Source organism: Rhagoletis pomonella, unplaced genomic scaffold (assembly GCF_013731165.1).
Source record: "Rhagoletis pomonella isolate Grant_MI unplaced genomic scaffold, Rhpom_1.0 Rhpom_scaffold_00002, whole genome shotgun sequence".
Lineage (NCBI taxonomy): Eukaryota > Metazoa > Arthropoda > Insecta > Diptera > Tephritidae > Rhagoletis > Rhagoletis pomonella.
Genome location: NW_023458556.1, coordinates 98,668,526 through 98,681,627, shown reverse-complemented (window position 1 = coordinate 98,681,627; position 13,102 = coordinate 98,668,526). Strand labels below are relative to the sequence as shown.

The 13,102-nt window shown below is 43.8% G+C and overlaps 1 protein-coding gene across 1 annotated transcript; it reads left to right on the top strand.

The window, feature by feature from the left end:
- Window positions 1–5,805: 5,805 nt before the first annotated feature.
- On the top strand, window positions 5,806–12,879 carry LOC118734240. The gene is made up of 4 exons (XM_036463962.1): window positions 5,806–6,074; window positions 12,275–12,490; window positions 12,562–12,624; window positions 12,682–12,879. The coding sequence occupies exons 1-4, from the start codon at window positions 5,949–5,951 to the stop codon at window positions 12,814–12,816; spliced, it is 540 nt and encodes a 179-aa protein (XP_036319855.1). The 5' UTR covers window positions 5,806–5,948; the 3' UTR covers window positions 12,817–12,879.
- The last annotated feature ends 223 nt before the right edge of the window (window positions 12,880–13,102 follow it).

Below are 13,102 nucleotides of genomic sequence, written 5' to 3'. Positions count from 1 at the left end.
AAAGCTTAGTATCCAGCTCTTAAGAAAACGGTCAAGAAAAAATTGCCATTATTTCGCGTGGTGTCCAAGGAATTTTGACATTTTTTATACCTCACAGCCTGTTGCCTCACTCTTTCCTCAAGAAATAATGGAACGGGCATATATTTCTGTTGCAAACCTGGGTTGCCTTGTGCTCTTTTTTTACAAAAAACTTTAGAAAACCGTAGTAGAAAGCGTACTAAATTTCTGAAGAACTGCGTACTGCCTTAAGGAAATTTGACTCAAGAAAATTTCTTAGCCATTTCTTGTACGTCATTTTATATGGAGTTTTTGCTTTTCTTAAGAGCTGGATACTAAGCTTAACATGGAGTTGTCCTAGGAGGTGACAATTGACTCCCGTTGCGTAACTTTTCACTAGTACTTGTAGTAGTAACATGTAACCTGTAACCGAACCACTTTTTTTTCATTGTGCGCTTCACAGATACTTTTTCATAATTTAAAAAAAAAACGAAAATAAAGATTTTAAATTATATGTTCTGCATAGTGAGATTTGAACTTGAACACTTTCGGCCGCAACTAATTGCAGCCAGCATCTTTGCGCACTCAGCTACAGGCACAACATGTAAGTGTGCTTTCAAATGTTCGCTTTGAATCAAGCCAGGCGACGATTTGTTCAAATTTAAATTTGTCTTTGCTATTGGCTTTGCTATTTATTTTCTTGTGATCAAACGTATAAAAGCTGCAGCGTGACGTTGTTTGAAATTTTATTATTAGGCTGAACTGATTCTTAATAATTTAAAAAAAAATTGTCATTTAAACGCGCTATATCTCAGTCGTTTTTTTATCGATCGATTTAAAATTTTCACACAATAAAGTACAAACTATTCTAAAGAATTTACGTTACATCACTTCTCAATACTCACTACAAATAAAACTACAGGTTTATAACTTTTTTATGAGAATTAAGAGGGTGTTTGTTTTCAAATGCAAAAGTTGTGTTATAAAGTTTGAAATAAATATTTTGTTTTAAAACAGTGTTGTAGATAACTATGTAGGGAAGTTTTTGCAAAAGTTTCAGAATTAAACATCAAGTAGTTGCACAGTTATAACAATATTTTTATGACTCCCACGGTTAGCAGATTAGCGCGCTGCGCTCTAAAAGGCTTTATAACTCAGAAAAGTAAAAAAATCCAATTTTATTAGTGATTTATATGTAAAAAGAATTGATCTTTCGATTGAGATAACTAAAAGCAATATTAAAAATTACCATAATTCAGAGAAATTACAAATAAATTTTCGTTCAGAATTTTCACCATGAAAATGGGAAAGTTTTGGAAAACGCATAGTGCTATCGCATAGCCCGTACAAAAATCTATAGAAATCATAGTTTTCGAATTATTTTTCCTATTTTCGGTCTGCTTCGCAGCTAGACGAAAAGTAGCTTGTTTTGCACCGCTCAGGGCGCTGGGACGTGAATGACGTGAATTGCCCCCAAAATAATTTAAGAAATATTAGTTATGTAAAAAGGGGTATCTACATATGTATTGCTTTATTTTGGTACTTTTCAGTCCGATATTTGCGTGGTGGTCACACGAGGGAAACAGAACATGGATAAATAAGTATTCAAAACTTATTATTTGTATTTAAATGATAAATAACAAAATCCCTTATGTAATAAGGGAGCACTATTATATTAAAACGGCCAATAACCTTTAGAAAGTGCAATATGTATAACATGCTATTGGAACTAGTAATGTAACTAGTACGAAAGCGACAATTGTCTCCGAACCCGCTGCAGGGTATTAAAATAATTCAACGATATTAATAGAATGATGCAGACACATGCATATGCATATGTATGCATGTACATACGAGCACCACTAAGGGCCGGTTGTTCAATGTCTGATTAGCACTAATCGGAGGTAGAAGCTCTGGTTATATACAACGACTGCTTTATCGATCACATGTTATATGCATGATGTCGAAAACGTCGATAATGATGTTTAACCGGCAAGTAGTGATAACCAGACATTGAGTAACCGGCCCTTAATTTCATTTAAAACACTGATAGGCACTGCCTTGCCCGCGGGCAAAGCTCTTTTAAGCTTTCTATAAATTTGTATAGGCGCGAGCAGAGTAAAAGCTCTCCCAACCAACGCTGTTTTAAAGAAATGGCGTTTCGTCCATATCCGCTGTAGCGTACCTAATGTAGAGGTAGATGTCGCCCTATGCACTATGCATTTTTTTGGAAATTTGCAAAGCAAAGCTTTTATAGCTGTATGGACAAACAACATTGCAAGTTGATAAAAGCGTTGTACAAAATTTGAGATCGATTTTAAGCGATTGTTATTCATATACCCACATACATAAGTATGTACATACATATATTACTTTTCATATCAATTCAAGTCTATTACATGCGCCCATATGTATAATACTTCTATATTAGGCGTGTTTTATTTGACGAGAAATTTAAGCTGTTAGCTTATTTTGTATGGAAGACTTAGCTTATATAGTTATGTTGGCTAAGTATTCCATACAAACTAAGCTAATAGCTTAAATTTCTCGTCAAATAAAACACGCCTATTGGCAGTAAGCTAACTTCCCAATGTGTAAGCATTCCGAAATCTAAGCGGGACAGTCTAGTACGGCTTTTGTGTATTTAATAGGGATGTCTCGAATGCCATATTTTTCACATTCGCGAATCGTTTTTATTACTTAAAAATTTTGTAAATTATTATAACATTGAACGAGTGCTTAACCTATACAGTGTTTTAATCTTGTAGTCAAAGTTCAAGATGGCAATATTATATTTCATAAAAAGAAATTTTGCTGCCTTTTATCCCATGAGGCGATTTCTTAGAGGCTCGCATATAAGGCCGGCTGCACTAGATAATTGCTCACTTGGAACGGCGGGTGGAGCGCTCAAAGTTTTGCGACCCAGGTCTGTAAATTTGTCGTATTTTGGTTTAGTTTTCCACCAATCGAGAGGATTTTCACCGAGATGAGCCCGTTTTTCTTTAAGATAGCTATTGAGCTATTATTTCAAATTTTTGAATGTCTCCAGACTTTACATCTGAGCCTTTGCTTTCGCTGTAGGAATCTAAAATTAGTTTCGTTCCTCAACTTTTCGGGATAAAACCTGTAAAACTGTCAAAAAGCAAAATTACTCTCAGAGAAAGAGAGAAAACCCAAAAATTACGGGAACTCTTTTCGGGTACAAACTGGTAAAACTGTCAAATCTAGTGTAAACGTCAACTTTTGTTTACATAGTTGTTGATTTTCAAAATTAATGAACGCTGATTTATTGTTTATTAAAGACTAATTTACCAAACAAGAAAGGAAAATAATTACCCAAAACACCAGAGCAGCATGACAAACTAAATAAGCAGCGAACGATACGTTTCGCAACTTACGCTAGGCGCACATTGCATCCGATAGGCCGACCGATTTCGGCCAAACAATTTGACCGTCCGAACTGATGCGCACACTTAACCAGATTATTTGTCGACCGTATTTGTACACACAAATCCTAGTTTTCATTACAATTTTGTAAGCTGTGAAATATTTTGATACATTTTAATTGATATACTCTAAACATGTGATTTTATATGTAACTGTTTTGTTTTTTCACCCAATAACTTAATTTTTCGCAGTCCATTTGGTACTTTTCACCTGACATTGGACGAGAAAAACAAACATGTTTGAATTTATCGTCACTGACGGACGTCAACGGCCGATGTCGGTTCGGTTATCGGTTTATGTGTGAGAGGGCTCATATAATCACAAGTGTTTATTCATATCGCCCGCATATAGCCGATATCGGCCGAGCACAATTCGGCCGATGCCGGCTGCAGTGTGCGCGTAGCGTTAGAGGAATAAACTGGCTTATGTAGCGCTCCGCTTTGCCAACGCAACCCAAAACCCAGAAGAAAACAAAAAAAAGACTAATTTAAACAAAAAATGCACAGCCAATTAAGTGTAAACTGTTCACCTGGAACTTTTCAACGTATAGAAAGTGGTAAGCTACATAGATATGTATGTGTTTAAAGATCAGTAGTGCAATTCACTAACTTTTAAAGATATGATTTGTCGAGGTCTAATATAACGATTTTTGTGGTTTGCAGTAACGATTGTGTTATTCGGTAACTCTTTTTTAACGACACTCAACAGCTGACATTTTCTTTTTATTTCAATAAAAGAAAGGTGGCATCTCAGCTTAACGAAACCTCAAAAAATGCGAAAAGCTCAAAGAAGAATGACAAAAAACAAATAAATTCCTTGCTTTCAAAGTGGTATACGCATAGTTTTCTGAATATTTTAATATACTTTTACAAAAAGTAAGTAAAATAAAACGTTTATTTATTTTGTATTATTAGACATAACCATTTTCGCATATTATAGAATGGCTTCGTCTGTACCCAGTGTTCAAAAGAGAAGCCGGACCACAGCAGAACAACTAAGTCGCATGGTGGACTTTTTAGAGGAAACGCCAGGATTGGCAGGATCAAGGTTCCAGAAGCTTCATGGCAAGTCGGACTGCGACAAGAAGTGGAGTGAGCTAGCGTCAATGCTGAATAGCCTTGGTGGTTCGGTGAAGAACAGGGATGAAAAATGGAAATTTCAGATTGAACCTAATATCTTAAAATAAATGCACCTAAATGAGACAGATTGTACCTAAAGTAAAGTTACATCATTCGTTTGTAGTTTTTTTATTAATTTTATTTTAAATATTAATACAAAAGATGGATGTACTTTAAACTTGAGTAGATTTTTTGTTTAACTGAGCTTATATCCACAGACTATAGTCTAATGGCAATGGGAGAAGCTTTGATTTTTGTCTAATTTTGACTACTAAAAAATATTGGCGAAAAGGACTTTGTGATGTTTATTTGTATATCCAGGTTTTTATAAAGCAACAGGAAAATTCTGCTAATTTATCCGATTCCTTATATTAGGTGCGGCAAGCCTAGAGAAATTAATCGGATTTGCCGTCAGTGATTTCCAGAAATCAAAAAGCGAATATCGGTTAAATAGATTTTGTCTCACACAAAGAATGTACGAAATTTGAAGAAATCCTAGACACTGACCTGTATGGGCGAATAAAGGCCGGTTTTCATTATGTCATATTTGGACAATAAAATTTTTCGACAAATTTTGACACAAATTTCTTCCTTTATCCATACTTTTATTGATGATATTATGGGCCAAAAATTTACAAATAGCTGCTTTAGCAGCGCATGTTCACGACTGAAGACCTTTTCTGATCTAAATCAATCAAGAGACCATTTTTTACTCCCATTTGACAATTTGTTTTCACTTATTTGACCGCAAATGCCATAGAATTTGACATAGTGAAAATAAGCCTTAAAATTAATAGAAAAGTTGAAAATGCGGGAACTTTGGTTTTATGGTTTCAGTAAAAATGTATTCCAACAATTGCAAAGGTAGAGCGTTTGTAGAGTTCACAACGTCTAGGGCGCAATGACGTTTTATGGAAGAAATTCGGTCAAATTTCGAATATAACAAATATTACGAATTTGAGTATAGTTAAGCAAAGTGTAAATTTTTCGTAGTGACTGCTCTAAATACAATGTAAAATGTTTAAGAGAATGATTGTTTATTCTTCAAAATGTAAGCGAAACTTCTCCAATACCTACAAATAAATTTATTAGCACGGTAAAGGAAAAAGAAAAAAAAAAACTATAAATGGATCTGACCAGAAAAGGATTGTACATAAAATCTAGTGATTGTACCTAATGTACCTTTAAGTCATCAACCGTCGGAAAAAGGTACAATTGTACCTACATTTTCATCCCTGGTGAAGAACGTCGACCAATGGCGCACAGTATGTAAAAGTTGTTTAGTAATTTAATACCACGTTTAAAATTTTGTTTCGCAAAAAGGTATGGAGGGATTTCAAGAGCCGTACTAGTATTAAGGTGCGTGATAGAAAACGAAAGCAGGCAATGACGGGAAACAATCCCATTAATGAAGAGCCACCCACTGAGCTTGAGAGGCGTGTGATTGCCCTTGTCGGTAGCGACTATGTGCAGGGCAATGAAACTGTTGCTGAAAGTGTGCCAGTGGAAGAGGTAAAAAGCAAATAAATCGTTATGAATAGATAGATAGATAGATAGTTGGTTGGGTATGGCACTGCGACCGGTAGGTCTATTGTGCCCCTAGCTCATCACAATACATCAACCAGCCCCAGAGTGTCTATAAATTTCATAATAGACCCCGGGGACAGTGAGTGTATGTGCTCCTCTCTTGGCCAGACATGCCCTATGCTCCTATACCTCCTGCGTGCAACGGCATCACACTCCATAAGAAGGTGTAGAGGAGTCTCTTTGGCTGCATCGCAAAAGCGACACAGTTCGCTGGACCAGATACTTAATTTATGCAGGTGCCCTCTGAGCCTAAAGTGGCCCGTCAAAAAACCTGTAATAATTCTTAGTTTCTCTTTTGGGAGATCCATGAGAAGCCTGTATCTTGACAGATTGTAACCTCCTAATAAGCTTTTTGCCGGACGTTGGCCCATGGTGCCAAGCCAGTGTAATTCCCTCAGTTTGCTGTTGTCCCTCCTGAGCATTTCCTTTATGGTGTTTGGTCCTACTGCCAGAAAGGGCTCAGGTCCTATCGGGGTCGAGGAAGCGGCCATTCTGGCCAGATGATCAGCTTCCTCATTTCCTGCAACCCCCATGTGCCCTGGTACCCACATTAGTTGGATATCATTGACCTCCGCCAGAGCATTGAGCCTCTCGACACACTCCCTAACCAAGGAGGACTTGATCTCGAATTATGAGAGGGCCCTTAGTGCCGCCTGGCTATCACTTAGTATAAGTATCCTTTCATTCCTATAGTTCCTGCGAATATTAATCTCAGCGCACATACTGATGGCATAGACCTCCGCTTGAAAGATGCTAGGGAAAGTCCCCAGGGACACCGAAAGCTTCAGCCTAGGGCCGTACACGCCTGCTCCGATCCCTGCGGGTGTTTTAGAGCCGTCAGTGTACCACTGTATTGTGCTCGCCTGTATGTGGCTCTCCATAATAGAGGTACACCAGGTCGCCTTGCTATAAGTGTGGGTCCTGAAATTTCTCTTGAATATCACCTCTCTGTTGATATCGTCCCTGGGGAACAAAGCCAGGGGGAGCTGGGTGCCTAGCTTGTCCCTGTTCCTAGATGATAACACCTTGCCTTTGCCGAAGCCCTCTCTCGCAAAGTTAAGGAGGGTTCGCTTTGCAGCCTGTTCAATTGAGAGATGCAGTGGCTCGAGTTCCAGCATTACCTCTAGCGCTGCCGTCGGGCATGTGCGCATTGCTCCCGTAATGCAAACACATGCCAGACGTTGAATCTTGGAGAGGGTCTGCCTCACCGTTCCTATAGTAGTCCTGGAATACCAAGCCACCGCACCATAAGTCACTATTGGTTTCACTATCATTGTGTACATCCATCTGAGGATCCTCGGAGTGCACCCCCAGGATTTACCCGCCAGACGTTTGCACACCATCATCGCTCTCGTGGCCTTAGAGGTGACCGCATCTACATGGGCCCTCCACAGAAGCTTGGAGTCCAGGGTAAGCCCCAGATACCTAACCTCTGTGGCGACACTGATTGCGACCCCGTCCAAGATCAAGTTCCTCATCCCCTGGAGATTTCGTTTCTTGGTGAAGGGGACTATGGCTGTCTTAGAAGGGTTGATATTTAGACCTACGTCTGTGCACCACCTTTTCGCAAGGTTAAGTCCTTTTTGGACGATGTCACAGAGACTACTTGCGAACTTCCCTCTAGCGATAATCACTATGTCGTCCGCGTACCCTTGGCAGCGGACGCCCTCGTTAGTGAGTATCTGTAGGAGTTCGTCCACAACTAAGCTCCACAGTAGAGGAGATAATACCCCCCCTTGTGGGCACCCTTTAGTCGTTTGTATTTGAACGACGCTGTCACCGACTTCAGTTTCGGCAATCCTGGTCTGAAGTAACCTTGCTATCCATCTTCGGATGGTTGGCTGAACGTTATGTTTCCCAAGAGCTCTGTCGACTCCCAAATGGGAGGCGTTATCGAAGGCCCCCTCGATATCGAGGAAGGCACAGAGCACCACCTCATCACACTCAAAGGCCCCTTGTATTTCCTCCGTTAAGGCATACAGCGCAGTATCCGTGGATCTCCCCACCCTGTACGCGTGCTGGTTGGAATGCAGAGGGGTTTGTTTTAGAGTGTTATACCTGATTTCATGGTCAATAATTTTCTCCATTGCCTTTAACATAAAGGATGTGAGACTTATCGGCCTGAATGACTTGGCAAGAGAGTAATCCCTCTTACCTACCTTCGGGATAAAAGTAACCCTAGCCCTTTGCCACACCTTGGGAATGTGAGCCAGTGCTAGACTGTCCCTCATAATGTCCACCAGATGTGGCAGTAAGAGCTCCCCGCCCTGCTTTAGTAACGCCGGACATACACCATCCACCCCAGGGGCCTTGTACCGTTCGAAGGAGTCCAGAGCCCACCGCACTGTTTGCCGGTTTATAAGGCTTCTAGCCACCTTCCAGTCCGGTGGGGATGGCCTGAACGCACGGAACAACGTATCCCCAGCGGTGGGAATGGCGTCCGGAAAGTGGGCCGATAGCAGGGCGAGTGCCCTCTCCTGTTCATTACCTGAAAAGGCCCCATTAGGTAGCCTAATAGCCAGTCTGGTCCCTGTGTTGTCTCTCGCTAAGGCTTTATGCAGCCTAGCAGCTGCAGGAGTAGATGCGATATTCTCACAAAAGGTTCTGAAGCTGCTACGCTTGGCCTTCCTAATCTCCTTATTGTATTTTGTTAGACAGACTGAGTACTCCTCCCAGCTCCCGGTGCGCTTTGCCCTGTTGAAAAGTCTTCGCACATCTTTCCTAAGAACTGAGAGTTCCCGTGTCCACCAGGGAGGCTGAGCTTTCCCTTTTGGCTTTGACACGGGACAGCTGGAGGTAAAGGCATCCAGAATGGTGCCGTTCAGCTTGTTGACCCTGTCCTCTAACTCCATACAATCCACCTTTCTATGTTGTGCCTCTATTCTGCTTAGGTTCAACCTAAGTACCTCTTCATATTTATCCCAGTCTGTTTTCCTGGGGTTCCTCTTTGGGTGACCTGTCAGAACCTCAGCTCCCAGTGCAAATCGGATAATCCTGTGATCCGACAGTGAGGGCTCAGATGAGACCCGCCACAGAACGATCAGAGGGCTGGCCAGTCTGTTGCTGAGAGTGATGTCGAGTACCTCCTCTCTGACCCTGGTTATGAACGTTGGTTCATTACCGACATTATGGATGCACAGGTCTTCACTGATAATATATTCTAATAAGCACTCACCCCTACGGTTTGTGTCCGAGCTGCCCCACTCTATATTGTGGGCGTTCGCATCGCAGCCAAGAATCGCCGGAAGTCGTTTCCTGCGGCAAAATTCCAGCAGCTGCTGTACCTCAAGAGGCGGCACGTTGGCGTTGTCCCCCGGAAAGTAGGCTGCAGCCAAGACCACCTCCAGTTCCTTCCCGTTGACCCTTAAGGTAGCTTGGACCGCTACCAGATCCTGTGTAAGAAATTCTGTAATGCAAAAGTAATTAATATTATTCTTTAGCACTACGCACGCTCTGGGCCTCTCGCAGGAAAGGTCCCAAATTACCTTATTGTTGTTATGATTGAGGCCCCTCACCTGGCCTCTGTAGGTCCACGGTTCCTGTATCAGTAGGATTCCCAGGTCCTCCGTGGCAAACCTGCTTGCAATGATCGCCGAGGCGGCCACCGCATGATGCAAGTTGACCTGGGCTACTGTTAGCGCTGTTGGGCTCATAGTTGGGGCTCGTCCTCGATGTTCGAGATCCGTGCCTCACCCTCGCCCTCTCTGTCGAGTTCGAGCCTGCCTATGTCCGCTAGGAGCTCCTGTGTGGTGCGCACGTAGTCAGTGGCACTTGGCCCGGGAGCACTCACAAGAGCTGGTGCCTGTGCTAATTCCGGTAGCTGATCTTCCAGTGGGGCCGTGGTCGACTCGGTCGCTGGGGCAGCAGTGGAGTCAGTAGCCTCGTCGACTTGCATGTCTTGGGACTCTGACTCCTTGCTGCCTGTCGTCTTATGCCGCCATGGCCGCACCGTAACATAACTATAACGGAAGTTGATTGTGAATCCGGCCCTCTTGATGCTGACATACGACGCCTCATCGATCCCCAGGTTGAGCCTGAGACCGCTGTCTTCGGCGCCGCATGAAACCACCATCCACGCAGCCGTGTGGATGTCCTCATTCTGGGCCTTGACGAGCCCCAGCACGTACTCAGCCGATTTCTCGGCGCATCTTGGGAAGAACACCGAGATATTATGCACCGGCGGTATATCCTCCCCCCTCTTGGTACATAACGCGGGCCCCTCCCATCCCTCAATGTTTGGTGCCTTATCTACCAGCCATGCTGCGATCCGCTCATCCTTGCAGTCCACAAGGAGCATGCCTGACCTGAAGAATACCCCACAAAAGACCAGTGCGTGCTTCCACCCTTTAAGGACCTCATCCATGATGGCGTCCTGGAGTTTGGTCAGGTCCTCAGGGCTTAGGGCAGCAGCAAGGTAATCACAGGGCAGTACAGCCACCCGGATGCCTTTAAGAGCATCCGAATAGCTAGGCTGCTTAGTGATTCCCTCCTGTGGCTGACCCTGGCCCTCGGACCCATCCAAGTCCCTAGACTCTGTTGGAGGGGGTGGGAGCCCCCGCGGCCGTTTGGGGGACGGTGGCTCAGGTGGTGTGACCGGTAGGCTGGTGCGTTTTGGAGTAGCTGTTGTTGAGCCTGTTATGGTACCTGTGGGTTCCCCGCTTCTCCGCCATTTGGCGGGCGCGGGTCTCTTTTGCTGTTGCCCGTTTCTCTGCTTTTCAGCAGGCGCGGGTTTCTGATGGTGTTGCCCGCTTCTCTGCTTTTCAGCAGGCGCGGGTCTCTGCTGCTGTTGCCCGCTTCTCTGCTTTTCAGCAGGCGCGGGTAGTTCACCTCTCTGCCGCATACCAGCGGTTGCAGCCGTCTTACCACTCTCTTGTGCCTCTTTCTCCACCTCTTGTCTTACTTCCGCCATTGCGCGGGCTACGCTCGGCTTCTTCCCCTGCCCCAGGTACCGGAGATACCACTTGACTACCGACCCACCAAGACCAGCTCGATGGTGGTCGTCAAGGGCTTCCGGTTGACCGGAGGGCGGAAGTGGAGGCGGTCTACACCTGCGGCTTCTCTTCTTGCTGTCTTGCAGCTGCCACCCTGACTCGAGCGATGAGGTTCGACTAGGAGACCTGTGGTGCCTACTGCTAGAGTGGTGCCCACTGCCGGAGCGATGCCTGCTCTTCGAGCGATGCCGACGCTCGGATCGGCCTCGGCTCCCAGAGCGGTCATGGCTCCCGAAGCGGTCACGACTCCTGGAGCGACGCCGACTGGCCTCTCGGTTCCTGCTTGGAGATCGGCGCCTATTTTTTGAGGCCAGAGCCTCTGCTCCCTTGGTGCCCTCCGACCGAAGCTGCGCCCGATCCACGCCGCCACTGCTAGTGCTTGGCCTCTCATCTTCTCTGGCGTGTTCAATAAAAAGGGCAGCCTCCTCCTCGGAGAGGCTCGCAAGAAAGCCTCCCCTGCGCCTGGTGCCTTTACTTTCGCCCAGCATAGTACTGCCGAGCTTGGCCGTTGGTACCTCTGGTGCCACTGACATAACTATCTTCGTGGCTGCTGCTGCTGTTGTAGCTGTAGTTGTGACTGTTGTAGAAAGTTTTGCTGATGTTGTGGCTGTTGCAGCTGTTGTGGCCGTAGCTGTAGCTGTTTTCGCGGATTTCGCGTTGGTTTTTGTTGTTTTTGTGTTCTTATGGTTTTTAGTTGTATTCATCTTGTTCGTACGACTACCAGCTCGGCTAGGCAAGCTCAGCAGTCAAAGTTGTAAAAGGGGATCTCACCTGGTCCGCCGCGCCAGCGCCCCATGTCGCGGTAAGGCCACCGTTACTCCTCGATGCGGCCCGGTGTCGAAGAGGCGCCGTTATATTACAGCCGGTTTATTCCCTCCTGGCTGCAAACCGTCCAATAGGCACGGTGTCGCGTAACACCCTGGATTAGGAGGTGGCAGTTCTTGGTCACCGTTTGCCGGCAGCCCAAATTTGGGGACAAGGTAGCGCAGAAGCGACGAGCGCGTCCACGATACCCCAGACCAGAGATGGGCTGATCGGCAATTCAGCTAAGCCCCCGCACCAACGACAAGGTGCCTGCCCTAGCGAGGGATCGTTATGAATAGCACAGCAGTTAACAATTCTTCCCATCAATAGGAACTCCAACTTCGTATGGAAGAGGGTGATGAAAATGTCATCATAAAGATGGCATCTATTTTCCACGAAGTCAGTATTGAGATGTGCACATCGACTCCTGTAACTCCTGCAGGAAAAACGCCTCGTAGAGGTGCAAAAAGAAGGCGTGTGGACGTTGGTACCGAGGCCCAAAAAACGTTTTTGGAAATTGTTCAGACCCAAGCAAATGCCTTAAAAGTAATTTACATTTTTGTAACTTTACATAAGTAAAATTTTATGACATAATTTTTTCGGTTATTTTTCAACAGATGCTAGCAGAGTCGAGTGCAGCGAATGTACAAATAGCAAGTAGACAAGCAGATGCTTTGAAGGTAATTTTTTGTACATACTAAAAAAAATAGTATTACATTCGTATGCTCTTTCAACAGTTGTTAGCTGAAACAAGTACGGCGAGTGTGCAGGTAGCGAAATCGTTGGCCGAAGCTATGAACACAATGGGGGAAGGTTTAAAGGCATGTGCGGATGCCTTTAATAATTTAACAAACGCTATCTACCGCATGTAAATATTGTGTAAATATGTAGTTTTTGAAGTAATTTTTTGTTTTTATATTTATGTTAGTTTTAAGCGTTTTAAATGTAAGTTGAAGTTCTTTTTTGTTTTTATATTTATGTTAGAGTTAAGTTTTAATTCGACATAGCCTGAAGTTAACTTTTTACATTTAGAATAACTGTTTAAGATATTCGAAGAAGAATTTTAACAAATTTGAATTGATCTTTATTTGTTTTTAATAAGCGAGTTATTTGAAGTTCTGTTGATTTTCAAATGAATTCAATGTTTACAAATTTAGT

Bases quoted from the DNA above. Each gene is read 5' to 3' on its own strand.
- LOC118734240 (XM_036463962.1), top strand. From the start codon at position 5,949: ATGACGGGAAACAATCCCATTAATGAAGAGCCACCCACTGAGCTTGAG. The intron at 12,491-12,561 runs GTAATTTACATT...ATTTTTCAACAG, and splicing joins CCCAAGCAAATGCCTTAAAA to ATGCTAGCAGAGTCGAGTGC. The intron at 12,625-12,681 runs GTAATTTTTTGT...CTCTTTCAACAG, and splicing joins GACAAGCAGATGCTTTGAAG to TTGTTAGCTGAAACAAGTAC.